The sequence below is a fragment of the Lynx canadensis genome, chromosome F2 (genome assembly GCF_007474595.2).
Source record: "Lynx canadensis isolate LIC74 chromosome F2, mLynCan4.pri.v2, whole genome shotgun sequence".
Lineage (NCBI taxonomy): Eukaryota > Metazoa > Chordata > Mammalia > Carnivora > Felidae > Lynx > Lynx canadensis.
Window position 1 is genome coordinate 16323232 of NC_044320.2, and position 27545 is coordinate 16350776.

Consider the following 27545-nt stretch of genomic DNA (forward strand, 5'->3'; position numbering starts at 1 on the left):
TTAAGGGAAGTGATATATAATATCAAGAATATCAAAAGAATGTAAATGATCAGGGGCGCCTGGGTGGCGCAGTCGGTTAAGCGTCCGACTTCAGCCAGGTCACGATCTCGCGGTCCGGGAGTTCGAGCCCCGCGTCGGGCTCTGGGCTGATGGCTCGGAGCCTGGAGCCTGTTTCCGATTCTGTGTCTCCCTCTCTCTCTGCCCCTCCCCCGTTCGTGCCCTGTGTCTCTCTGTCCCAAAAATAAATAAACGTTGAAAAAAAAAATTTAAAAAAAAAAAAGAATGTAAATGATCAATGACTAAATTCTGCTCCTGAAAACAGTATTACACTATATGCTAGCTAACTAGAATTCAAATAAAAATTTACAGAAAAAAAATTAAAATGATGCTATATAGAAACAAAAAGAATATCAAAAGAAAGGAATGTACATTAAACACTGAGATAACCATTTTTTATCTTGGAAATTGGAAGAAATGAAAAACTCTCATAATATTTAGTGTGGCCAGTATGTAGAAAAATATGGACACAGGCATATTATTTTAGGGGGATATACATTTTGTCTTTAGAAAGTCAGTCTCTGGGGTGCCTGGGTGGCTCAGTCTGTTGAACGTCTGACTTCGGCTCAGGTCATGATCTCACAGCTGGTGAGTTCGAGCCCCGCATTGGGCTCCGTGCTGACAGCTCGGAGCCTGGAGCCTACTTCGGGTTCTGTGTCTCCCTCTCTCTCTGCCCCTAACCCATTCGCATTCTGTGTCTGTCTCTCTCAAAAATAAATAACCATTTAAAAAAAATAAAAATAAAAAAGTCAGTCTCACAAAATAATTAAATCAATTAATTTTAAAAAATGAAGTCAGGCTCATGGGTTAGCTGGACTTTGAGAGTAGTTCAATGTTTCAATACCTGTGCAGAGGACAGCTGGGCAAGATCCGTCAGAATTGTAAATGCATTCACTCTTTGTCCAGCAATTACATCTTTAGATTTTATTCTATAGATAAACACGCACACACAGGCAAAGATGTATAAATGAAAATACTCACACAAAAAACCCAAAATGACCTTGAAGAGTGGACTGATGATGTAAGGTTTGGTTCATATTCATAGTAAACTACTATGTGGTCACTGAAAAAGAAATGTGTCCGTGTCATATTACGTCTTTAGTATATGAAGCATACAAGGCATGGAAAAGAATGCATTGTATAGACCCACGTGTTGACAACAAAGCAAAACAAAACCAAACAAAAAAACACAGTCAAAAGAAAGAAAGAAAGAAAGAAAGAAAGAAAGAAAGAAAGAAAGAAAGAAAGAAAGGTAAATAGACAGGCAGACGTGGCTGTGTATGCAAACAATTTCTGGAAGGACTCAGAAGAAGCCACCGGGAGGAGGACCTGGGAAGTCAGTAGGTTTACTTTTCACAGTACCTTTTCACACTATTAGAAAAAAAACTACCATCTGCACATATTACTTTTTAATTCAAAAACCAGCTAGATTATAAAGATGATGTTAACATAACTCAATGTTGCCCTCAAAAAGATTCTGTGTAAAAGAGATTCTGTGTAATAATAATGGTGATATTAGTAAAACGGTAAGATTTTTCAGTCTTGTTCGGTTAATGCTTTTATTATTACAAGCTATAAAATTTTAAATAAACACCCAAAATAAACAAATTATGACCCTTTCAATAATCCAGAAGTGAAACAGGTTTAGCCCTTTAGTCGAAAAGCAGCTCTCTATTCAACTTAAAAAGCCCATACTTGATGTATTAATAAATATTTTATTTTAAAAAGATGGTCTACAAAGTAGCTTGGGAAGCTTAAGCTCATTTGTAGCTCTCACCACTCCCTACCCATCCCCAATAATGTATTCAAATTCAATGCCAAAAGTTACTTATTAAACACAAGAGATATTACGCCCTGGGAAAACTATTATAAACTTGGCCTGAAGGAGACCTGATCTCTTAATGAAATACAGAACAACTATCTTAGAAAAACGAAAATGGGCAATCGTCATGTAAGTATTGCCTTTGGGAATCAAACAAAGTTTTCATTTTAGTTAGCATGTGGAGAAATTTAAACTATGAAATCATGATTAATAATTTTGCACTATACCATTGTGATTACTCCTTACTGTTGGTTTTCACAACAGCATACCATGCTTTTAAAATGCATTTGGAATATATCTTTTTCTCCATTGGTCAAAAATCTCTTAGGAGAGGCTAAAGAGAAGTATTTAAAACAAGATAGTAAACAGTGCCCCACAGAGAGCAAATGGTTAATACGTGTTTGTGGAATGTATGATTAAAGCTGTTAGTTATAGCAAAGTTGCATAAAATCTGGTAGGCTCTGCCCATAAGGGTTTTGTGGGGAAGACAGGTTCATGTTACAAATATCCGTAAACCAAGGCAAAAGTACTCCTATGAGGCCAAGGCCATATAACTTGGACTGAAAAGTGAAAATATTATTTCTAAGCAGTATTAGTTCTAAGCAGCATCAAATAATCAGATATTTGCAGATATCCAAGGAATGGACTTAACATTTAGGTTTTTATTCTGAAATGTCTACGCTCATGTGAATACTGTGTCTATAAACTATTAATGACTAAAAATTTGAAACCAACGACACACAAGGCAGGTCTGAGTTAAGTTGTGATTTTTTTTTACATTGAAAAATGTATATCTAAAACTGTTGCAATAAAAATTTTAACAAGGTTTTACTGCACCAACTGTAGCTTCCCCTGGCAAGAAATGACTTATTGTATGTAAACTAGAAGCAAAGACAAAAAAAATTCAAAAATGTTCTGTAAACTATCGCTTTGTTTATGAAGGTTTTTTTCCCTTTGCTATAAACTAAATTTGCACTCAATGGTTGCAAGCCTACAAATATCTTCTTTGGGGAGGTGTTATATTTAAAATCTTCTGTAGATAACATTTTCTTGCCGGTCAAGATTATGAGCCTTACATTCAGTATATCTTCCAGAGAAACTGAAGCCTACTTTTTTTTAAGTTTATTTATTTATTTTGAGAGAGGCAAAGACAGCGTGAGTGGGAGAGAGGCAGAGAGAGGGAGACAGAATCCCAAGAAGGCTCTGCACTGTCAGCAGGAGCCCAATGCAGGGCTCGAACTCATGAAACCGTGAGATGGTGGCCTAAGCTGAAACTGGGAGTCGGGCGCTTAACCAACTGAGGTACCCAGCTGCCCCTGAAGCCTACTTTTAAGATGTTGCTGATAGCCACAGAGGGCCTCAGGAATAAGTGGTCCCTGCCATAGCAGTTCAGGAGGACATTTTCATCTTTTGAATGTCAACCCCATGGGGCCTCTGGCTTGTGTGAGTGGTCTAGCATTTTTATGTATCTCTTTTTTGAATCTTCAGAGCCAGTCTTACTCCCTCTCAGAAGGTAGTCAACATTTGCCCAAAGGGGACATCCAACCCTCGGCAGCCGTGAAGCCTCTCAGCCACGCACCAGGGAATGGAGAGCCAGAGGCCCAACAGCCTGTAAGCACTGATTTTCCCTCCAAATCATAGGTATGACTGGGCTCTCTCGTGGGCCCAGTATTATTCACCAATGACTTGTCACAGTGGATCCTCCACAATCCTCTGGCCTGAAAATGTCATCATCGGGCATTACTTCCAAGCAAAGAAATCTTTGCCCACACAAAGAAATGTCTGTTTCAATGTTTGTAGCTAATGTAAAAATGTAATCTAGGAGCTCAGTTTCCATTCCCATTGGTGTCCCCTTAACAGTGCCTTACAATGGAGAGCATGGCCAGTAGGACATTTTAGAAAATACTAATGGAATTTAACATTGCACAAGGAATGAATATGTTCTAAGACTGTGTTTCAAAATAAGTAAATGCAAAACCTTTTTGGACAGAAAACTGTCCTGGTAATGACTTGAATTACTCGTATTAGAAAGTTACTTGAACATGTACAAGCTTCAAACTATAATGCTGGTAGTTTTGAAGCAGTTACATAACCAAAACAAATATATAAAATTAAATACTAGTAAAATACAAGTTGCTAATGTGCAAATAAATGCATGTTATTGATTTAGCATAATAGACCATGTTATTTTGCCGGGATTAAATGACTACACTCAATGTTAAAATGGTCCTGATGGCTATAATGTGGTTTCTTCTGTGTTGCAGCATGTCTAAAATATGACGTGGTACATGATTTCTTAGTTCTACTATTATGTTTCTCTATCCAAAACTGAGCAACTTTTGTTTGTAAGACTCCCTATAAAACAATCGGGCCTTCTCTTGGCTAAAATGTGTGATTTTTGTATTAAACCTCCCTCTGTTCTTTGTTCTTTTATCATTCGCTTGCAACAATTAAAATATGGCTATTCAGCATATACACATTCATAAATAGAAACACAAATGCAGGCGTTGAAATCATGTGCTAGCCTTGGTCATCCTAATGACTCAATATGCTTTATATTTAGTTTTTAAGTTATTACCAGCAGTAAATACATATTTTAAAAGCCTACTAGGAAAGTTACAAAGTCCCAAGGATATGTCCACAGACCAGGATGCACAGACAGATGCTTGACAAACAATACTCCAAAGCCAGTAGGATATTGGCCAGGAAATTACATTTTCCAAGGTGCTGTGATACAGAGGGCTTCCTAGCCAATTCTGAGAATTGAAAATTTACTTTTTTGTTTTGCACTTCCCCCCAATCCCTTTGCCATCATTAATGATTCTTTTCAACTGAAGACATCGTGTTCGTGACTAACCTATTTGGAGCAGTAATAATCGCGATTACTATCATCTGCTAATCAAGCAATATTCAAAGAGTTTGCTTAGCCTAGAGGACATGACCTTGTGCTCAGTGAGCTTTGTGCATAGACAGAAAAATAAGATCCACAGGAAAATCTGCTCAGATTTAGCTAGATGACTCTTCTCTTGTGTGGGTTGTTTTCAGAAGAATCGTTATCTGGAGGAAAATAGAAAATTGAAATCAATAGTGAAATCCCTTCGCCATTGGAGTGTGGCTGTGGCGTATGGGCAGAGCAATAGGGAGGGAGCCATGGACAAACTCAAGAGGACAAATGATTTCTGGAAAATTATTTTCAAGGCACTAGGCACGACTTGCCTTGCTACTCCAAGTGTGGTCTCTGGACTAGTAGTAGCATCTACATGGCCTGGGTGCTTGTTAGAAATGCAGAAAACCAAAGCTCCTGAAGACCTACCGAATCAGATCTGCATTTTAGCAAGATCGTCAAGTGATTCTTACGCACAGTACAGTCTGAGAAGCACTAAACTGGGGAATGAGTGCTCACAGTTGGCCGCACATTGGAATCACCGGGGGAGTTTTAAAAAACACTGAATCCTGAGTTCTACCCCCAGAGAGTCTGAATTACTTGGTCTGGTGGTTGGTCTGGGCACTGGGATTTGCAAATGCTCCCCAGGTGGTTCCAAATGTGCAGCTGTGTTTGAGAAACGCGGAACTGGAGCACACACTATTCTTACAAGAACAGATCAGCATACCGCCAATGAAAGCAGGTGTCATTATAAATGTCCATAAGTGAAAACCGACTTGTAAATGTTAGAACATCTGCTCAGCGATCTGCCACGGTGTTTGTGAGAATGCCACATTTTATGACTTGCTTGTGCCAATATTTAGCCAATGTAAATATTGTCTAAAATGGAAAACAGTTTGGGACTTGGAGCAGATGAACAGGCAAGCTCCGAGGCAGGTGGATTAGGAACACCCAGGAGCCACACATGAGGTGGGAATGGGTCCAGATGCCTGGGAAAAGAAGGTAGGCTCTGGAGGGAAGTAAAAATGTGACTGGGAGTTTGGGATAAAGTAAGTATGGCTTTAACCGAGAGTGTGCATTGAAGTGTGATTCTCAAACCCTAAAGAAACCACGAAAGAAACTAAGACCACATAGTCCTATACCGTGGGTATAGAAGGAAACAAAAAGGGCCTCTGATGTCAAAACAGGACATGCACTAAAGCATACCTTCTTCCTTTAAAAACAAGCCTCCCACTCAAAGTTGGCTGCATTTGAGACACAATCACACACAATGTTGGCTTTAGGGGTTTCTTGTCTCTGGAAGATAAAAAGCAGTCATTTGAAAGTCATTTAAATTTTTTTTAACGTTTATTTATTTTTGAGACAGAGAGAGACAGAGCATGAATGGGGGAGGGGCAGAGAGAGAGGGAGACACAGAATCGGAAACAGGCTCCAGGCTCTGAGCTGTCAGCACAGAGCCCGATGCGGGGCTCGAACTCATGAACTGTGAGATCATGACCTGAGCGGAAGTCGGCCGCTTAACCGAACTGAGCCACCCAGGCGCCCCCATTTTAAAGTCATTTAAAGGTGGGGGGAAAGTTTGCCAAGGACAAATATACCAATGGAAGGAAGAACTTGCAAACTGAAAAACTGACACAAGAGCTTTAACGCTGTAGGAGCCTGGGTGGGGCGGTCGGCCACTTGGTGTAGGGGATGGAATCTGGCAGATGCTTGCCCTGCTGTACAGCACCCAGAACTCAAATTCCCAGTGATGGTGGGCATAACTGGAGGCTTCAAGGGGGCCTTCTGGAAGGATGATGAGGATAACTGACATTTCTCAAGTGCTTGCTAGACTGTGAGCTGCTCTGGGGGCCCGGACTGTGTGCATGAACTCTGAGCCCTTCACTCTACCAAGTCCCCCACGTACACGTGTCCTTTTGGTCCTTTGGTCCACACAACTCTGTGAGGGAGACAGGATTATTATCCCCTTTGCAATCTGGGGAAAGTGAAGCATGGAGAGATGAGGTAATTTGACCAAGGAGAGGTGAAGCATGCATTTGGATTTAGGTAGAAATTCTTCACATTATACCAACTAGATGCTAACCTACTGGGATTTCTAAATCTGTTGAAGTGGACCATTATCTCCTCTTTACCCCCGATCCTGAGCTTCCTCCTCTTCCCCTAGATCTGATGCTCCCCTTTAGTGTTTCCATGCTACTCTGTGTACAATGTCATCACTCCCCTCCCACAGGATTTTAGAACTAGCTGTTCACACATCCTCCCCAGACTGGACTGATGGCTCACTGGGGGTAGGACAGTGTCTTGTTCATCTCTGTATCCCCATTACTGACACAAACCCTGGCACATAGCCAATGCTCAATAAACGTGTGATCAACTCATCAGTTCATTATGTTTCACGGGAAAGTCTTACTCAAACCAATGTTTTACTCATTTGGAGTCCAAATCCCTATGACCAGTTACACCCCCCACCCCGACCAATGTGTGAGTAAGGTTCTCCTGTATCTGTACTTTTTAAAAACTCCACAACTAATTTCTAATGTACCCAAAGTTGAGAACCATGGGTCTTATGTCACGTGTTCCTCTAGTGCAGGGATGTGCCCAAATGTGGCCCCCAGGCCATCACTGGAATAACCTAGGATCCGTTAGGAATGCAAATTATTGGGCCCCACTCCAGATCTATGGAATCAGAACCTCTGGGGCGAAGGCCCAGCAACTGCACCTGAACAAGCCTTCCGGGTGATTCTGATGTACACTCAAGTTTGAAAATCAGTGTTGAGGGGCACCTGGGTGGCTCAATCAGTTAAGCATCTGACTCTTGATTTTGGCTCAGGTCATATCTCACAGCTCATGAGATCGAGCCCCACATTGGGCTCTGTGCTGATAGTGTGGGGCCTGCTTGGGACTCTCTCTCTCTCTCTCTCTCTCTCTGCCCCTCCCCCGCTCCTCGCTCCTTCTCAAAATAAATACATAAACTTTGGGGAAAAAAAGAAAGAAAGAAAATCAACTTTGAAGCAAAAGCCTCTCACAGGCATAGGCTGGAGCTGTGCCCCAGCTTTGACTGAACCATTCCCATCACTCAGCCTGCAGAGATGCCCGGATGATGGCTTTTAAAGCCTACTTAGTCCCACACCCTCCTCCAGGGCCTTTGACACCAAAAGCAGTCCAGGGAACTGCCCCATTCTGCCCCTTCCACTGACCCCAGGCTGCAGTCTCTCCCACAACTCATCCTAGCGCTGCATGGAGAAAAGTAAGCTCGAGTCCCTCTGCCAACAGGGGAAGGAAACCACTCTTCATCCTCGTTATCAGTTCAACACATTTTTTTTAAAGAAACTCCCATGAGCCAGGTGCTGTTTGAGGCACCACTGATAAAAAGAGGAATCAAAGAGCACAGTCCATGCCCTCTGAATGGCTCACAGTCTAGCAAGGGAGGCAAACAAGTAAACAATTACAATGATGTGCAATGAATGCACTAATAGAAACACGTCCAAAACTTAGGGGAGAGAGTGATTCTGTGTGGGAGGAAGGAGTGGGAGAGGCTTCCTAAGGTGCAGAAGGGCAATCTTTACGGTGCCAGAATACGTGCAAAGAGGTACAAGAAGGCTCTTGCCCTGCAGAGCACTGAATCCGTCAAACATCACCTGCCTGTGCAGCTGCTAGCCCCTCCCCCTGGCCGGGAGCTTCAGCAGGGCCCGCACTGCCACCGCTCATCACGGCTCCATCACTGGGGCTTGACACATAACAGGCGCACCACGCATATTTTTGATAGATCACTGATCAGGGAGCAGTGACTCCGGATGCACAGGGGTGTCCTAAAGGCCCTTGTTTGCTATGCAAAGTGTATTGGTATCCTAGGGCTAATATGCAAAGGACCACAAACTGGGTGGCTGAAAGCAATGGAAATGTATTCTTTCAACGTTCTGGTGTCTAGGGATTTAAAATCAAGGTGTTAGCAGGGCCACCGTTTCCTCTGAAGACTGTAGGGAAGAATTCTTTCTTGCCTCTTTCAGCCTCTGGTGGCCCCAGGCATTGCAGTCCTTGGCTCAGGGCAGGAGAGTCCCAATCTCATGTTCCCATGTTCCCATGGCCCTCCCCTCTATTTCTCTTCTTCTAAGGACCCCAGTCACTGGATTTAGGACCCATTCTAAATCCAGGATCATCTCACCCATGATTCTTAACTAATTACCTCAGCAAAAACTCTATTTCCAAGTAAGGTCACGTTCTGAGGTTCCAAGTAGACATGCATTCAGGGAGCATACTATTCAACCTACTACACCAAGGAAATTGGGTTTTTTTGCTTTAGGCCAGTAGTGTTTTCTAAACGACGTACATCAGCTTCCTTTGGAAGGTTTGTTTAAACAGAGAGCTGGGCCCTATCTGCAGAGTGTCTGATTCAGTAGAGCAGGGCCCCAAATTTTACATTTCTCACAAGTTACCTGATGATGCTAATGCCGCTGGTCCAGGGGCTACACTTTGAGAACTAGTATCTTAGGCAGTAGAGGAGCCATAACCAATCTCAGACAAGGGAATGACAAGGTCAGAGATGCACTTTGGATGGACCATGCTAGAAGCTAGTAGAGAAAGTTTTGGAGAGATTCCTGACCAAAGGCAAATAAAACACTTAGGAGGCAGTGGCCCTGGAGAAAGATGATGAGCCTGTGTTCCCAACTTAAACAGTGGCAGTGGGATCAGAGAGAAGAGGACTGATGGGAAGGTCAAATAGATGTAACTGGCTAAGTAGACAGGTAGGTGAGGGACAAGGAGGACCACAGAGTGATTCGGGTACCTGGCTTATGTACCCAGGTGAATGGGGTGCATCCTGGGGATAGAACAAACTGGAAGTTTGCTCAATGCGAGGATGAATTTGGCTTTGGGATCTGCTGAGTTTGAGATATCCATGGGACACCTGGGTTTAACACCTAGCAGGTAGCTGGATCTGAAACTCAAGAGAGAAGGCTGCACTTGAGGTAATTTGAGGAGTACAATTTCATAGTTGTTTTGTTTTCAAGTCAGTATGTGAGTACAAGTAGTAGACTACAAGACCAAGAGTGGCGTAAGTAACAAAGACATTTAATTATTAGCCTTCACACGAAGTCTGAAAGGAGGGGATTCCAGTGTTGGTTGAGTGGTTCAGTCACATCATTAAGGACCCCATGCCATGTCTACCTTTCCATTCTGCCACCCTTGATGTGTTCGCAGCAGCTCCCCCCATTGGGTACAAGATAGTGGTCTGTGTTTAAGTTCATGATCACACGTGATAGGATCACAAGTAAGAGGGAAGGGGACAGAGAAAAAAGTATGTTTCTTCTTACCACTCCCCTATCACTGAGAATAATCTTTTTGGAAAGCCCCCAAGCAGGCATCACATCCCATCTCATTAGTCAGAGTTGGTCAAAAGCCTGTCCCTAGACCAATCACTGGCCAAGGGGAAGAGGACAGCCATGAATCGTGATTCATCCCTGGGGCTGGAGATATCATCTTGTCAACTAGCACATTCTTCCTCAATCTCACTCTCTCGCTCTCTTTCCTTCTTTCTACATGTTGGGCTCATTCTCTCCCACTGAAAATGAACCTTTTCTTTTCCCCAGTGGTGTGGGAGGCAAAAGTTGTTGGTGAGAGGGAGGCATGGCCACAGATAGTTTGGGCACCACAGAGAGGGCCATGGCCTCATGTAGCTCCACGTTAACAACATCAAGGAAAAGAGGTTTTTTTCCCCCCTAAGTTTCTATCACATGTCAGGGAAAAATTCTGATTGACTTGGGTCATGTACCTAATCCTTGAACTGTCACTGTGGCAGAGGTTGGCTTTACCAATCCTTGGGGCTTGGGGATATTGCTTTATCATATTGCTTTCTTATAACTATGATTTTTATTAATATGACTACTGCTGTGTCTGCTGCCGTATTGGATGGACTGAAATAGGGAATGATGACTCAAAGATAAGATAGAAAGGCAGTCAAATAATTCACCCTTCCTGTAATGGGGGTTTGGATGGTTGTGGTGGAAATGAAAAGGAAGATTAAAATGTTTAAAAGAATTTTAAAGAAGTAATTAATAGGATTGGATCCAATGCATATTTAAACTCTTACCAGGGGAAAGAATAACATTCATTGTTTTGATTCTGATGGAGACAGAAATTTGCTCAAAGCAAATTTAGCTATTTTACCTTGTTTCCTTTTTAGCAAATCAAAACTTGTCCACGTACTGTTGGCTATGCCTTTTACACAGCACCATTCAATGCTGTAATGACCCAGCTCAGCCCCCAGTATTTTCTCTTTCCAATTCCGTCTACCCACTTATCATTGACTCTTGAGGACCCCAGAGTACACTTGCTTCTTTTTTTCCTGCAAGCAATGAATCCCAAGTTTATACTCTCATTGAATTGGCAGAAAAACGGCCTTTGGCAATAGAAGAAGGAAATGGATAGTTCTTTTCTAATGAGAAAAGTGCTTCATTTTTCATAACTCTTGAAGGCATGGTTCCTTTCATGGTTGAGGAATGACCATCATCTCCCCACAATCACCTTATCCTCCAAGTTCATTTTCATTGATGCAATACAGCAGTAATTGGATATCTGGAGTTTTAACACTCTTTAGAGATCTCTGACTCCCAAAACAATCTGTGGACAACCTCAAAGCAGTCACTTTCCCCCAGGATGCGATCTTGTTTCCATACAGGGCATGTAATTCCACCTCTAGTAGAAACTCTGAGCTGTCCAGCCCACCACAATACTAAAGGGCCCCTAAGAATGAGTCAGCTGAGGCTGCCTGATGAGGCCCCTGCCAGCTGAGGCTGTGAAGCCTACAACTGTGATGCAGACAAAGAACAGAGGATGATGACAGGATGATGACCAACTTTAAGTCAGATTCTTCCTCCTAGTTACCTAGTTACCTTTCAGATTTGTCATCGAGTTTCTTTGAAATAAAATTAAAGGAAGAAAGACATCATGGTCCACTTCTAATCCTCCCTTTTATGTAACCACAGCAATTTGCTCTTTGTCACTGGGGACCTTGCCTTCGTCAGTACCTATGTGCCATTTGCACCAGAAGCCCAGCCTTCTCAAGACCTTTTAAAGAAACATGTTTATAGCATTGTTGCAGTCATTAGGCCAGGGTGGTAGACACTCATCGTGTTAGATCTTGGCACTATTGATATTGGAACCAGAAAATTCTTCTGTGAGGGGATGTTCTGTGCCTTATATGATGGTTTAGAGGAATCGCTGATCTCTAGGATTAGAGATAAGTAGCACTCCCTTACTTATGACTACAAAAAATGTCTCTAGATACTGCCAAATGTCCCCAGAGAGACAGAATTGCTTCTGAGACACAGACCTTAGGGAAAGCAAGGCAATAGGGCAGGAGATGACCCCATAATGTCTTTATCTGACTGAACTTCTACCAGCAACCATGTATTCCTGCCCCTCTGGCCTAGATATTCCCTCACACTGATTGCCTTTCTTATCACAGGGTAGAGCCAATCCATCTTCAAGATTGACCCTTGTCCTCCTGATAGTGACAACAGCAGGCGAGAGGCAGCGGTTTCCCCCCAAAAGACTGTTAATCCATGAGTAACTCTGATGGCCAGAGTGAGAAAGGCTTCTCTACAGAAATATCCAGCACTGAGGCCGTTGAGCTGAGCTAAGTTTTCCTGCCCAGATGAGCAGTGCTCAATGGAAAGTCACTGATTGAAACAATCATGAGTCCATTTGTTCACCTCTTCTCTGAGTGTAGCCCCTGAAAGGACTGCCCCATATAGTCTCCCTATATCAGAGCTCAGTGCATGGTGGGCCAGTCACATTGTTTGTACTTCTGAATATATTGTCAGTACCTTCAGAAATGATGGTGCCCACCACCTTAGGGCGCTAGATGTTGGAGAGTCTTAAGGTCAGATCTCCTTAAGGTCAGGTCCCCACCTTCTAGTCACCTTTTGATAGGTGACCAACTCAATGTATCACACCAACTCAATGCATAATGCCAACTCAACTCACACCAACTCAATGTATAACGCAGAAAGCATAGCCTGAGAAAGTTTGTCTTTCTGGAAAATGATCTAACAATATCAATCTTCATTAAAAGTGGTCTCAAAATGCCAACATATAGATAATCCCACGTTTAGAAGACAGGTCATTTATTTTAACCTGAAAAGTTTCACTCATTTTTCAAGAATACACAGTCAGCATACATATGTAAATCATATCAAGATCTGATTCAAGTGGATGTTTTTTCTATTTTCAGACTTATTTGCCAAATGATTCAAATATTCCTATCCATTTAGAATGACGGCCAAACACATATTTCATACATGTCACTTTTTAAAAAATTTTTTTAAATGTTTATTTATTTTGAGAGAAAGACAGACAGCGTGAACAGAGGAGGGATAGAGAGACACACAAAATCCAAAGCAGGCTCCAGGCGCTGAGCTGTCAACACAGCCCTGATGTGGGGCTTGAACCCACAAACTATGAGATTATGACCTGAGTTGAAGTCAGACGCTTAACTGACTGAGCCACCAAGGTGCCCCTCGTATGTGTCACTTTAAAATTGCATCTCTGAAAGGATAGATCAATAGTGTAACAGTTCTATGTGTTCTTATCACCTTTTAAGGTTAGCTAGAACTCTCAGGCTTCTTACACACTGACTGGCTATCCTGTCGACCTCCTTGATTAACAGATCTCTGAAAGGGTCCAAGTGGGCAGACGATCTAAGAATGGAGGAATCAGCTTTGCTATGACCATGGAGAATGATAATAGAACAATAAGTACATGGTGAAATACCAAATACTCTTATACGATTGAAACTGTGTTTAAATAGACCCCACAGAGTACAGTGCAATATATATATATATATATATATTTTTTTTTTTCTAATTAGAAGTCTTTTTGCTCTATAAGCATTTAAGTAGATTTTGATTTAAAACAACAAAAAAAGCAAGACTTAAAAAAAAAAGTCAAATGTATTGTTCCAAGGAAACCATGCCTAAGAAACAATCAACTTAATGAAACAATATGCCACTATCACCCAAGATTCATGTTTAAAGATGTGAATGGCCCCTCTGTTGTGTTTCAAATTGCCCATCAATGTCTACTAAACATGCCCATGGAAATGTTGCCAGAATCTTTCTGTTTCTGAATTCATGAATAGTACAATACTTTGCATTCATGCTAATTAGTTTCAAAGTACAAATGAGTAACCAGTGAGAGGTAAAAGAACATTGTCCTGAGAGGGAGGGCTCCAGATTTTTCCATAAGCAAGTAAGTGACCCTGTGCAGATGACTCAACAATTAGGCCTCAGTTTACCTGTAAAATGAGGGGACTGGATATACATTCAATGTTTCCCAAACTTCAGATTTAAATATGACTTTCATGAATGTTGCCAAACACATATGCTGTCTATGCTGCTAATAGCTCTATTATCTCTTTTCTTTAAATTCACTCATTTTTTGACATAAAAATTAATCTTAAAAAGAAACTTTATGTTAGTATCATAAATGGAAAATCAATTATCAGTTGATATAAATGTGGATAACTAAATGAAGGCAAAAAGACTATATTAAATTCTAACTAAATACTACTGCCAGCTGAAGGCTCAGATTCTGTCATCTGTTTTCTGATTAAAAAAATCTATTTGCATAAAGAAGAGAAGGGGTTGGGAAAATAATTATCTCAGCCTTTGTGTGCCACACAACCTCTGTTACAACTATTCAACTCTGCCACTGAAGTGTGAAAGCAGCCTTTGACTAAATGTATATGAGTAGGTTGGCTATGTTCCAGTAAAACTTTATTTATAAAAACAGATGATGGGCCAGAATTTGACCATAGCCCATAGTTTGCCAATCTCTGGGTTGAAAGAGTGTGAAAGACATACTATCACGAGGCAAAGAATGACTCAATATGATGAACTGAGAGAGAATTTTAAAAAGAATTCCTTTTTCAGTTGAAAGTCCGACAGGCTTTAATACATTCAGTGTTCCATGTCACCCATTTCGAAAACCCTGGGTTGAATTTCTACCCTCAGAATCTATGATAAACCTCTTCCCTTTATCTTTTGCTCCTTTAATAAAGTCTAGGATTTCTTATTTGTGTAAAGCCTCAGCACATTTTTAAGTTGTCTTTCTGATTCATTGGGATGTCAATGGGAAAGTTTCTAATTTCTGTCAGACCAGTGGGTCTTAACCCTGGCTTCACGTTGGAATTACCTGGTAAGTTTTGCAAATACTTATATCAGAGATTCTGATTTAATAGGATCAGGTTGGGACTCAGTCATTTGTCTATTTTAAAACATCTCAGGGCGCCTGGGTAGCTCAGTCTGTTGAGTGTCTGACTCTTGATTTCAGCTCAGGTTATGATCCTAGGGTCATGGAATTGAACCCCACATCAGGTTCCACACTGAACATGGAACCTGCTTAAGATTCTCTCTCTCTCTCTCTCTCTCTCTCTCTCTCTGCCCCCTCCCCTGCTTTCTCTCTCTCTCTCAAATAATTAAAAAAAAAAAAAAACTATCTCAAATGATTCTGATGTGTATCCAGGGTTGAAAAGCTATCCATCTGTGTTCAGGGCATCTTCCTCAGAGTCCACTATTTCCTCCATAGGTCTTTTTTTTTTTTTTAATTTTTTTTTTCAACGTTTATTTATTTTTGGGACAGAGAGAGACAGAGCATGAACGGGGGAGGGGCAGAGAGAGAGGGAGACACAGAATCGGAAACAGGCTCCAGGCTCTGAGCCATCAGCCCAGAGCCCGACGCGGGGCTCGAACTCACGGACCGCGAGATCGTGACCTGGCTGAAGTCGGACGCTTAACCGACTGCGCCACCCAGGCGCCCCTCCTCCATAGGTCTTAAGTCTAAGAGCATCAAATTCTATTTAGCTCAAACTATTCCAGACCTAAAAGCGTTAGGCATTCACTTTCATTTGTGTTTCTTGTTAAGCCTCCAAGTGAGGTCCAGTTGAGCTCTCCCAGGTGTCCTGATTAAGTTTACTGTTCCTTTTATCATACTCTCTGCTTCATTACCCTAGGAGGCTTGACATCATTATCAGTTCAAGATGTCTAACTGGATAACTCCACTCTCCCCTTCTTCTGTCTCCACTCTTGCCACTGACCCCACATTGATACAAACTAGAGTAAGGCCAGGATGCAAAGGAAAAGAGATGTGGCATATTCTGTAACATACAAAGGAAGAAGATTCTTCTGCCTCTAGAAGGGAAGAGAAATACCCTATAGCTGCAGAGAATTCAAATGAACTTCTATCAATATGTAAACACTTACCAAGTGCCTATAATGTGCCAGGCATTATGATAGGTGCTGGATATGACAAGGAATATGACATGGTTCTTGCTTCCAAGAGGTTTACAATCTAGGGAGGGAGATAAATTAGTGAATAAATATAATAATGTATCTTAAGAAGATCTGATAGAAGTCTCTAGAATGGAGTATAAGCACAAAAAAGAAACTGGTGTGCCAGAAAATGTTTCACAACCAGCTCTTGGGGCGGGGGAGGACAAAAACCCAATTTGTGCCATGAGCCAATTTCCATAGTATAAATATGAAATCACAGCTGATTTCAAGTTACCAACATGGCCTCACTGAACACAGAGTTGGGAAGAGATGCACACAATTGTCTCTTGAAAGCTTGCAAAGTCAGCTCCAGCTTGGGTGACCAACCATCCTGATTAGCCTGGAAACATCACAGTCTTAGCACTGAAAATCTCACATCCTAGGAAACCCTGAGTCTTGGGCAATCAGTTGGCCACCTTGGGCCCAACTGGCAGAAAGTCCTCAATCCTTCCCAAGAGGGTCATAAGTGGTTTCAGAGAGGAGATACAGCTTCAGCAAATTCCCTTAAGTAGATACATTCTCCACTGTTGCCAGTGGACTCAACAGTGGGCAAGCAGGTGTTCAAGAAATGGAGGAACATGAGGCCCGTGCTGTCAACCCCCAAACCCCTTGGCCCTCTGAGGACTCGGGAAGTTACAGTGAGGAGCCTGCTTGTAGTACCCCTCCTCTTCCTCCCCCACTGAACATTCATGGACCCTTCCTAATAAGGTAAATCTGCAGTCAGTTTGCCCAGATTCCGGCAGGTAGGGAGAAATGAAATTTTACCTATGAAAACATGTGACAGTTTATCAGGCTGGAAAGCAGTCACCCCTAAGAATAAACATGCCGGAAACCTTGATCATCCTTCTGGCCTCATGCTTTTCTGTCTTCAGACTGCCTCTGCTAAATTTCAACCCCTTGGCACACCACAGTCCCTTAGCTATGATCTCTCCACTACTCAAAGGGCAAGATGTTTTAGTAAACAGGGAACAGGAAGGTTTGAGGTAAGATGGGGAAGGAGGAGGAAAAGGGGGAGGTGTCCTGACAGCCTGCTAGAGAAGGGCAGAAAAGCCAATTTCTCCCCTGCCAGCTCTGGATCATCATAATGAAATCTCCCTGCCCAGAACCCTCACAATATCTTTTCATATGGCTTTGTTGAGATATAATTGACATACAACATCACATAAATATAAGGTAAACAGTGTGTTGATGTGAGACACTTATATATTGCAAAATGATTACCACTATAACCTTAGCTAACGCCTGCATTATGCATAACTACCATTTCTTTTTGCGGTAAGAACATTTAAGATCTACTCTCTTAGTAATTTTCAAGTATATAGTACAGTATTATTACTATAATCACTATGCTGTACATTAGGCTCCCAGAATGTATTCATTTTATAACTGGAAATTTGTACACTTTGATCAACATCTCCCCTCTCCCCCACCCCCATTCTAGTCTCTGTTTCTGTAAGTTGGCTTGATATTCATTTTGTGTGTAAGTGTGTGTGTGTGTGTGTGTGTGTGCGCACGCGCGCACCATGTCTTCTTTATCCATTCATCTGTTGATGGACACTTAGGTTATTTCCCTGTATTGGCTATTGTGAATAATGCTGTAATGAATCACATTGTCTTATTTCATCTTCCCAAGATTTTGCTACATAGGTATTAGTCTTAGTTCACAGACGAAAAGCAGAACACATGATTCCATTTGACTCAAAAAGATACTGAGAGCAGAATTTGACAACAGTGCCTTTCCTGCACATATGCTCTGCTCACAGGGAGAGGCTATCCATTTTGCCTTGCAAATAGTGGTAGCTGGCCTTCATTTTCCACTTCACTTCCTATTGTCTTATCAAGAACATTTCCTGATCTCACAGCTATGCAAGGGGTCCTTGGCTTCCCTGATCAGTGGACAAATCACAGGTCTTAGCCAGTGTATCTATAAAATACTAGCATTCTGAGGGTTGGACTGAGATTTCCTACCATTAAATTTAAAAATAATAATTTTGAAAGAGACAAAAAAATTAGTTAATGAGAAGCCAATGGTGGAATTTCTGGATCCAGATTGTGTAGGTTTGAATTCCATCAGTTAGTAACTGTGTGATTCAGATAACTTATTAACCTTTCTGTTTCTTGGTTTTCTCAACTGCAAAATAGGAGGTAATAATACTTACCTCATAGGGTTTTTGTGAGGATTAAGTTGTTTGGGCCAGTGCCTGGCACATAGTAAGTGCTTTGTATTTTGCTGTCATTCTCAATTTTAAGTGTTAATCCCTTAAATTTCTCTTCAACGCTTGGCCCAGCTTACTACTTATCTGTTAAGTACAAAATGGTTTCTGATTTAGGACAAAATTGTGTAATCAGTTATTTTAATTTTTTTTTTCAACGTTTTATTTTATTTTTGGGACAGAGAGAGACAGAGCATGAACGGGGGAGGGGCAGAGAGAGAGGGAGACACAGAATCGGAAACAGGCTCCAGGCTCCGAGCCGTCAGCCCAGAGCCCGACGCGGGGCTCGAACTCACGGACCGCGAGATCGTGACCTGGCTGAAGTCGGACGCTTAACCGACTGCGCCACCCAGGCGCCCCGTGTAATCAGTTATTTTAAAGGTGCCACACAAAGCAACATGTCAGGGGCTCATTCAACACTCCATAGGAATCAGGTCAAGATGGAAGGAAGTAATAAAAATAACACTGAACACTCACCATGTGCCCAGCTTCCTGCCAAGTATGTTTGATGCATATCCTTGTAACAACCCCCAAGACCTTGTTATCTTTCAGATGGAAAAGAGACGCTTAGAAAGGGTAAGGAGAGAAAAATAGCATCATGCCAGGTTCAAGGGTAGACATCTTTGGGGGGATGGATACCAACGTGACCATGAAGAAGTCTCTTTCCCGAACTGGACCTCAGTTTCCCTAACTCTCTAATGACTAAAATCTATGCAGGTTTAGCCCAAATCACCAGCACTGGCTCAAGGTACCATTAACTAGCAGGGGCAACGGTCACTGCTTATGTTGGGGAGAATTCAGGCATGTCTGAGGCTCTCCCTGGCACAACCCTTGCCTGCCTCCACCTTGCTCCTGTTTAAAATGCCCAGGCCACCACCTGGTTCTAATCCTGGCTCTCATTTTTAATCTCCTCAGCCTCCTCCTGATTTCATGTTGGCTCCAAAAGCAACACCATTGAGATCAGTGTAACAATGAGCCCTCTGCTCTCCAGCGCTTCCTGAGAGCTCTCCTGTCTCAGAGCCTGGATACCAAGCAACCACTTTCAAATATTTACCGAGCAAATTGCAGCAAGCCAGGGCTTTTGGGGAACTGCACTGGAAAGAGCAAACAAAATGCCACTCCCGTTACATTTTGATAATACTTCAGGGCTTACAAATGACCCCTACACCCTTACGTCACTGAGCACCTCCTACGTGCCACCAACCAAGTGCTCACTGTAACCTGGCACTACATCCCCAACACGACTGCATCCAAACCTCACGCTGCCCATGCACAGGTGCACCTCGACTTTAAACCTGAGACAACAAAGGCTCAGAGAGATGGGTCAGCTTGCCTGGGGTGGGGGCCGTACAACCAGTAAGGAGCAAAGCATAACTGAACGCTGTAGGTCCCACTCCCAAGTCCACATTACATCGTTGTGTATTGTTTAGATCAATCATGTCATTCTGCAGTAGTTCAGTGGCAGGTCACCCCTCCTTATTTGTGTACGTATGTATGTACGTATATATGTGTGTATGTACATACGTATGTATTATGCTTGCCTAACTCATATTTCATAAACGAGCACAGATGTCAACCTCTCCCTAAAAATTCCCCTTCTTCCTCTCAGCGATTTGCACCCAACATCCATGCCCCATTATAAACGGAATTGTCATTGATCTGCTTGCATGTTTACTTCCCTGGGGACAAGACCTGCGCTTCATTGATCAAGTCCCCCTCACCAGGGCAGTGCTGGCCCCACAGCAGACCCTCACTACTTGTCTGTTGAAGGAAGGGGAGGGAGGAAAAAAAGAGGAGGAAAGAAGAAGGAAGCGGGCAGAGAAGAGGAACCATTCAGAGGAGATTCTAATTTGCCTGTGGCGTATTGCTTTTTAATTAATTCCCATGTCTCTCATGAGAAGTATATTCTTATTTCCCAGTCTTGATGCTCTCCAAATACATCAGGTCACCAGGACTGATGAGTGGGAGTGGCCTTAAATAGGAGTGCGCTTAAGGCTGGGTCCTGGAACATCCTGGTTACCACATAATACATAGCAACAGTCTGCCAATCATATCCCTCAGCTAAATTTGCACAAACTCCATCCCCAGAGTTTGCTGCAAGCTGGAGGAAGATTTTCTTAAAATGTTCCCTTTGATCCCAAGAGTTAAGCTTTCCTTGACCTGGACCGGGAGAGAAGCCTTTGGTCAGCTGTCTGTGTCACCACTCTGGCCCTTGTGGCTGGTGGGGCAGGGTAGGGGATGTGGTATCTGAATTGGTACAACAGCCAACCTCCCTCCTAGGCACTCGATGTGCTGAAGTTGGCCTGTCTCTGAGTCATTTCACAGAGTGGGTGTTTTCGGCATTCATTCTGCTTCCAGGCTCATAGCATCTCAGTTCATTTTGTATAACTCCTCCTTCCAGAAAAACGGATCATTCATTTCCTTGTTTAAGATGCAGGAACATGGAGACACAGAGAAGTGACGTGTAGACATGCTGGAAGGAAGGAAGGAAGCAAAAACAAGACTGAAAGTCCCCAGCTCATTTTTGCACCAGGCAGTGCCTCTTGTAGAGTTCATGGTATTCGCTCCCGTTGTGAGCCTGACTGGTACATTGGCAAGTGACCCACCCGGGCTGCATCTCAGTGACATCCTCACACTCCATGAGGTGCCAATTATCACACTAATCAAATGAGGCAGTTAATAAAATGTGGTGTTGGGTGTCATCCCAGGTCACCTGACTCCGTGCAGCCTGAATTGTGAACCACTTCACTGCCTGGTGTGAAATATGTGTCTGGAGCTTTAGATCCAAACTGCAGGTGATCAATGAAAAACCGATCCTTAGAGTGCCATTTACAAGGTAGAAACCCTGTGAGCAGGAGACGGTTTCAAATATTCTAGAAGGTTCTTTGCTGATCTGCCTTCCATTATTAATCCTTTACATTTTTTTAAGCACATGCTCTCTGCTAGGCTTCATTTAGATGTTTGGTATGAATGACTTCATTTAAATTCTCGTAAGAGACCTATGAGTGGACACTATTATTGGCCACATTTTGCCATGACAAAACCACAGCACAGAGGGGCTCCCAAACTTGCCGAAGGTCACATGAGTAATAGCAATTATTCTGGGATTTAAATACAGTTTGGAGCACTGGAGATAGATCTACCTCTTACAATTTCAAGTTTGGAAGACATCTCTCAGATATAGATAGATAGATAGATAGATAGATGATAGATAGATAGATAGATGTAAATCTTTCAAACTTGTCAAGTGGAAATATGCAGAATTGAAAACCTAACCTCACTGTAAGGCAAAAAAAAACAAGAGATGGCCCAAAGAAGCAGAGGGAAAAATTAGCAGTTCTGTGGCTCCTTATCTATCTGGCCTTTGAAATGTTATCTCGCATAAGCCTCAAATCTTACAAGGCAGACATTGTCCCCATTTCACAGGTGAGGAAATGATCACTTAGAGGTTATTGGCTCAAGTTCACATGGCTGCTAAGGGATAGAACCACATTCAAACTTGGATTCATGTGGGCTCAAAGCCCAGACTTCTATAATCATTTTTATTAACATCTGACATCTTGTCTTTTTAATGTGTCCCTTGAGTGTCAGTGTAAATGCTGTTAAACAACAAATCAAAAGAAAACAAAAAAGGAATGTTGTTCTGCCTCTATTTTGCTTAAAGTTGAAAGCAAGTGGAACATTGTGTATTTGCTCAAATCATCACAGTCCTATCTGTCCTCATACTGGAGTCCCCTGTACCCCCACTTTGTGCCTGACTCATATTCCTGCAGACCTGCTTTATGTGGAAGTTCTGCTCCGTGGCCTCAGGTTTCAAAAATGAAATCTGAGGGGCAAATGGGCCTGAGGTCCCAAAGTCAGCTGCCTGGATCGCTAACAATGAACAATGAACGGTGGAATGTCCGCTCCGTATACATTCCAGAGAAGATGGTTACCCAGCTCATTAGAACAAGCCAAGGACACCCCTTGCATCAACACTGGGTGGCACTGATGAATAATATGTCCTTTGTGGAGGCAGTCCCAGCCACGCAGAGGGGGAAATTCCTAACAGCCTATTTTCTTGCCTCCCTCCCTGCCTTTAAATAAGTCCCATCATGTGATCTCTTTATTCTGACATCAAATAGCCTGCTGTTATGAGGAACAAGACTCTTTGGATTAGGAAAGATAACCAACATGGCTAAGAGTGGTCCTTAGAAGGAACCTGGGAACTCCTAACTTCCACCTGCCTTGATGGCAGATTGAAGTGTGTCGGATGCAAACTTGTACACTGAATTTTTTAAAGATGACATAAACGTATTGTCTTATAGTTCTATAGGTTGGAAGTCCAACAGGGTCTCACTAGCTCAATGCTGCGTGTTCAGTTAAGCAAAAAAGAAAAAGTTGTCTCCACGTCATCTTTGCACCTAACGTGTAGTTCAACATTCTCCCACTGCCCTCCCCACCCCCACCCCCACCCCCCGATATCACTGTTACTTGGGGACTAAATGACACTTCATCTTTTGGCCTTGGATAAACTAGATATGTTCAGAGGGTCCCCCCCCCTTTATTTTTGGCTCCTTTAACTCTATTTTTGTATCAAGGACCCACCTCACTAAAATAGTAAGGGGACGAAGGACGGAAGTGTCTCTTCATACTTGACAGAACGAGTCTACCCCTGGCTCCCCCGCAGCCATCACCTGGCCAGGGGATCTTAAGCAAGTCTCCACAGGGCTTCTGCAAGTCCTGGCTGCATCTCTGTGCAACTGAGGAAAAAATGTGTCTCTCTGGGGGAGAAGCAGCCCTGCTGGCTTAGCAAATGTAATCCCAGCTGGACTCCAGCCCCCCTGCCCCTCAGCCAGGGCACAACCTCCCTAGCTATTCACAGAGCCCTGTGCCTCTGTTTCAATTTATGTGAGGTGGGGCAAATATAAGTGTCCCACCAGATTCTTTGCCCTGATGAGGCTCAAATGACATCAGAACGGTTTATGAACAGCTTATTAAGAGGAGATGTGTGCTGCTCTGGTCCAATGGCACCTCACTCCCCGAACCTTCCACAAAATCCTTCTAATGAAAAGCAAAGACCCCATTCACTCTTCTGAGATTGCCATTTGCCACTCTCCCACACTCAGAGAACTTGATCAACAGGAAGGACGGGCTCCATAGTGTCAGCCTGTGCAGGTGCACAGACCCAGCACTCAGAAAGGCCTCGAGCTTGCTTTAACGCTCTGATGTCACCATCTTGAAGTTCTAAATCCATTTGGAACAAGGACCCTACATTTTTATTTTGCATTGAGCCCTGAAAATTCTGTCGATGGTCCTGCCAGCAAGCCTTCAGCGGCACCAGATAGCTTTCTCACACCACACAAGAGATTTGGAAAGAAAAAAATGCTGAACATAAAGGCCCCCATCCTACTTAGAGCACGAGGCAGGATGGTGCATGGGACTGAGAGCATGGGCTTTAGGAGGCAAACCATGCTGGGCTTGCCTGTATCCGCAAGTGTTCAGACACCTTCCTTACTTAACCTGCCTGATGTCCTTCTCTGTAAGTTTAGACTCCTAATGGCTACTCTTCTGGGTTAATAATGAAGAAAGGTCTGTAAACGAAGAAATTGTCTGGCATGTGGCAGGTGCTCAAGAGATGTAAGTCCCCTTCCCAGCATGCTTCAGAAAGAGATACTTCAAGATGGGCTGTGTAATGGAGGGATCCCAGAAGGCAGAGAGATAGATGACTGGCGGCCCTAGAAGATCCCTTTGGCTCTAGGATTACATGAATCTCTATTAAGAAAGGGCTAGAAGTCAGCCCTCCTCTATTCTGTGGATATTACTCAGAACACTTTTGGTTGCAAGGGCAGAAACCCAACTTACTAACTTCGAGAAAGTCGTAGTCTATTAATGAAAATGGGAAGAGCTAGGAAACAGGCATTGCTGCGTCCGAGGATTTATACAGTGGCATTCAGTCTCTCTTTCTCTCTCCATATTTCCACTCTTTTTGTCTCTGCCTTGCTTCACTCTAAACTCATGTCCCTTCATGCAGAGGATAAAATGGCAACCAGCAGGCCTAGACTCACTCTTTCAGCTGAACAAGCCCAGTCAGAAGACATCTCTTTCTCTATCTCAATATCAACCAAAGAAAAGACTCTGATACTGCTTGGATTATACTCCTACTCCTGAACCAGTCACAGTTGCCAGAGTGGCAGGGTTTGTGCCCACCCAAGGGCGGGGCAAGGAGGCTCAAGCCTCATGACTGACAGCCCCCATGAAAACATATAAAATGGGGGAAAGGGAAGCCCCCCACCAAAGGAATAGCAATGCCAGACATTGTGCATAAGTGCAATATGTCTACTGTGCTTTATGTGGTTTATTATGCCTTCCCAATGGGGGCCAAGGAAAACGAAAGGCGGGAGAGGGGAATTGGGTAGGTGGTGTAGACAGTAGCATGATCACTCCTTCATTGAAGGGTGGGAAATAAGTGACACGTGTCATCAAAGATAATCTCTGTGAGGAAAGGCAAAGAATTGCAAAAACACAGGGTAGGTTCAAAGCTAATAGTTGTGTCACTGCAATTAACCTCACATCTTTAAATTTTTAATAGTGATGCATTTATTTTGATGTTGCTTTTGTTTAGGCAACGAATATTGTTTTTCCATTTTAGTGCTAATAGAAAATTTCCTTTTAAAAATAACTTTAAGTAAAACCCAGCTAAGTCAGCTGAAAGGAAAAATTGTAAGCAGATAATAATAACATAGACTTAGGTAGCTGTGGACAAATTAGTGCATCTATTATACCAATGACTGAAGTAAAAGGAGAAGCCCTAACTTAGTATACGAACAGAACTTTCTCTCCCCGAGGAACAGTAAAAACCAGTAACTCTGCTATTTCTGGTCGGTAGGTGTCTCTGGCAAACTAAATGTTATGTCTCTCGTTGTGTGGATGGCAAAGCTTTAGCCCAGGTCACCAAATGGATGGATCTGTCATAAAATCTTAGAACCCTCAGCTTCTGCCTGGCAACACTTACTCCCTAGACACACTTGTGTCTCATGACAAGAGGGTAGAACCAGCATTCCAGGACATTGGCCCACTGTATTATTCTCTGTTTCAGGGGCAGTCACACAAAGGTAGGCTTGATGTCAAAATGTCTCAACCCAGAGATGGCCAGGCTGATTGTCCTTACGAACAGAGAGGCCCATTCTCAGTGGTCATCCAAGGCCGGCTGGCTCCAAGGAGTACCAGTCGTCTCTCTGGGGCCAGAGTTTCCCAAGCTGATTTCCGCAGGTACCTATGTATAAAGTGGCAGCTGGTCCCTCATTTGGATGACTTCTTCAACTTCTAAATAGCTGCCGACATCAGCCAGAGATAATTCAAGAATGCCCATATTGTCCGCTCACCTTTTCAATTATTTTCTCCAGGCCAAAGCGAGAAGTCATCAAGGTTTTGATGTGAATCAGGATGCCAAAATGCTGAACGAAGCCTGCAAAGGAATGGGTATGGAATCTATTTTGTTTTTAAATTTACTTTTGAAGTTGATTGTATTTGATCTCTTGTCCAACTTCCCCATGATCTTAGGACGATGACCTCCCACTGGTCTTGTACATTCCGAACTAACCCAAGTTAATTACCTCTAGGGTTCTCTTTGTAAAAGATACCCAAACTATAATCAGATCCTAACGCTTTTCAAGGTCCAATAGGATACTTAAAAACTGGATACTATGACATTGCATCTGACCTTAAGGTGGAAGAAACTTCATGAGAAGTGTAGTTATGCAATCCTAATGTCATCCAAGTCTCTCTGGTCCCTCTCATGAGAGGTGGTAGGGAATTAGGTCTGATGAAAGCTGGATTAGGGATCTGGAATGGCATCTAGAAGTAGATCGAGTAAACATAAAACAGTGGCCGAGGTCAAGAATCAAGGGTCAAGGCCAGGGAAACTATTTACATCAATGCCTCAGGTAAGTGCATAGCCAAGAACAGGAGACTGAGAAAGAGATCAGGAATAAGGTAACCCCAGTAACAAGGTAAGATGAAGGGAAGAGCATCTAGGAATAAGACCATGAAGAGAGGCCCTGAGACCCAAGGAGATGACTGATGAAAAATTTCCTAGTCCCAGAAATCTGGGCTTTAGTATATTCACAGGATCGATAAAAATCATTATTACTTCCAGAACATTTTCACTGCCCCCAAACGAAACCCTATTTCTATTAGCATCCACTCCCCACTCCCCCCTCCCTTCAGGCCCAGGCAATCATAATCTACTTTCTGTCTCTATGGATTTGCCTATTCTGGACATTTCATCTAAAGGGAATCATGCAGTATGTGACCTTCTGTGTCTGGCTTCTTTCACTTGGCATATTGTTTTGCAAAAACAAGTGCTAGATTTTTACTTAGAAGTAAATCAGTGAAGATTTACTTTCCTAAGAATGGGTACTTGTGGTAGAACAAATATGACCATAAATTCTTTGAGACTCCACAGAAAGAACTAAGTTCTAAGAAGACATATTTCGCTTCAACATAAGGAGCTATCTGAATATAGAATAGTCTGTCTTGCCCAAGAAATGTTGGAGAAGTCCCAAGGGAGCTGGGGCTGGAGACGACCCTGTAGGAGAGTGGTAAAAGGGATTTCTATATAGTAAGTGTTTTGGAATAAATCAGAGGGAGAGGGAGCTGGAAATGAAGGATGACAACTAGCTTGCTTGGTTTGGGGGGACATCAGAGAAAAGCTCAGCAGAGAGAAGCTGCTTCTTGCTCATATCCTGACCTGGCTCATGTTGTATTTGGACAACAGCTGCCGGGAGCCATGTTTGCCTGGAAGTGGCAGGATGTTTATAGTTCTGAGTTTTACTGAGTGGCTGAGCCAGCCTCACAGGTGCTTCCCTGCTGCCTCTCAAGTGAGGTCCTGACACCTGGATGTGGGTTGGAGACAGGAGCAAAGCGGGTGTGGGAATAACTCAGCTGCAGTTAATGATACATCCCTGTGCTTTCAGCCACTCAGTGCATTCAACATAGAGTACCTACTGAATGCCAAAGCCACCCAGTGTTTTCTTCTCCCTTTTGGATGTGGCTTGAAGGTGGGACCACTGTTGTGCTGATTACTGCTGTAGAGCACCTTCTATGTGCCAAGTGCTAAGCTGGGCACTGCATACACATCACCTCGTGTAACCCTTTCAACAACCCTATAAAGTTGTATTGTAACAACTTAACAGAGAGAATGCTGAAGCTCAGAGGTTATTCTCTGAAGAGAATGCCTTACACCTGACAGCGTATGGACC

General features: G+C 42.9%; 1 protein-coding gene across 1 annotated transcript in view; it reads left to right on the forward strand.

The window, feature by feature from the left end:
* The first annotated feature begins 1941 nt into the window (after window positions 1–1941).
* The window catches only part of ANXA13 (annexin A13), a 51198-nt gene continuing 25594 nt past the window's right edge, over window positions 1942–27545 (forward strand). Inside the window, exons 1-3 of the mRNA XM_030303794.1 lie at window positions 1942–2008; window positions 3368–3490; window positions 25689–25764. Of these exons, the coding sequence (XP_030159654.1) occupies window positions 1994–2008; window positions 3368–3490; window positions 25689–25764 (214 nt within the window). The 5' untranslated portion in view covers window positions 1942–1993. The remainder of the gene's footprint in view (window positions 2009–3367; window positions 3491–25688; window positions 25765–27545) is intronic.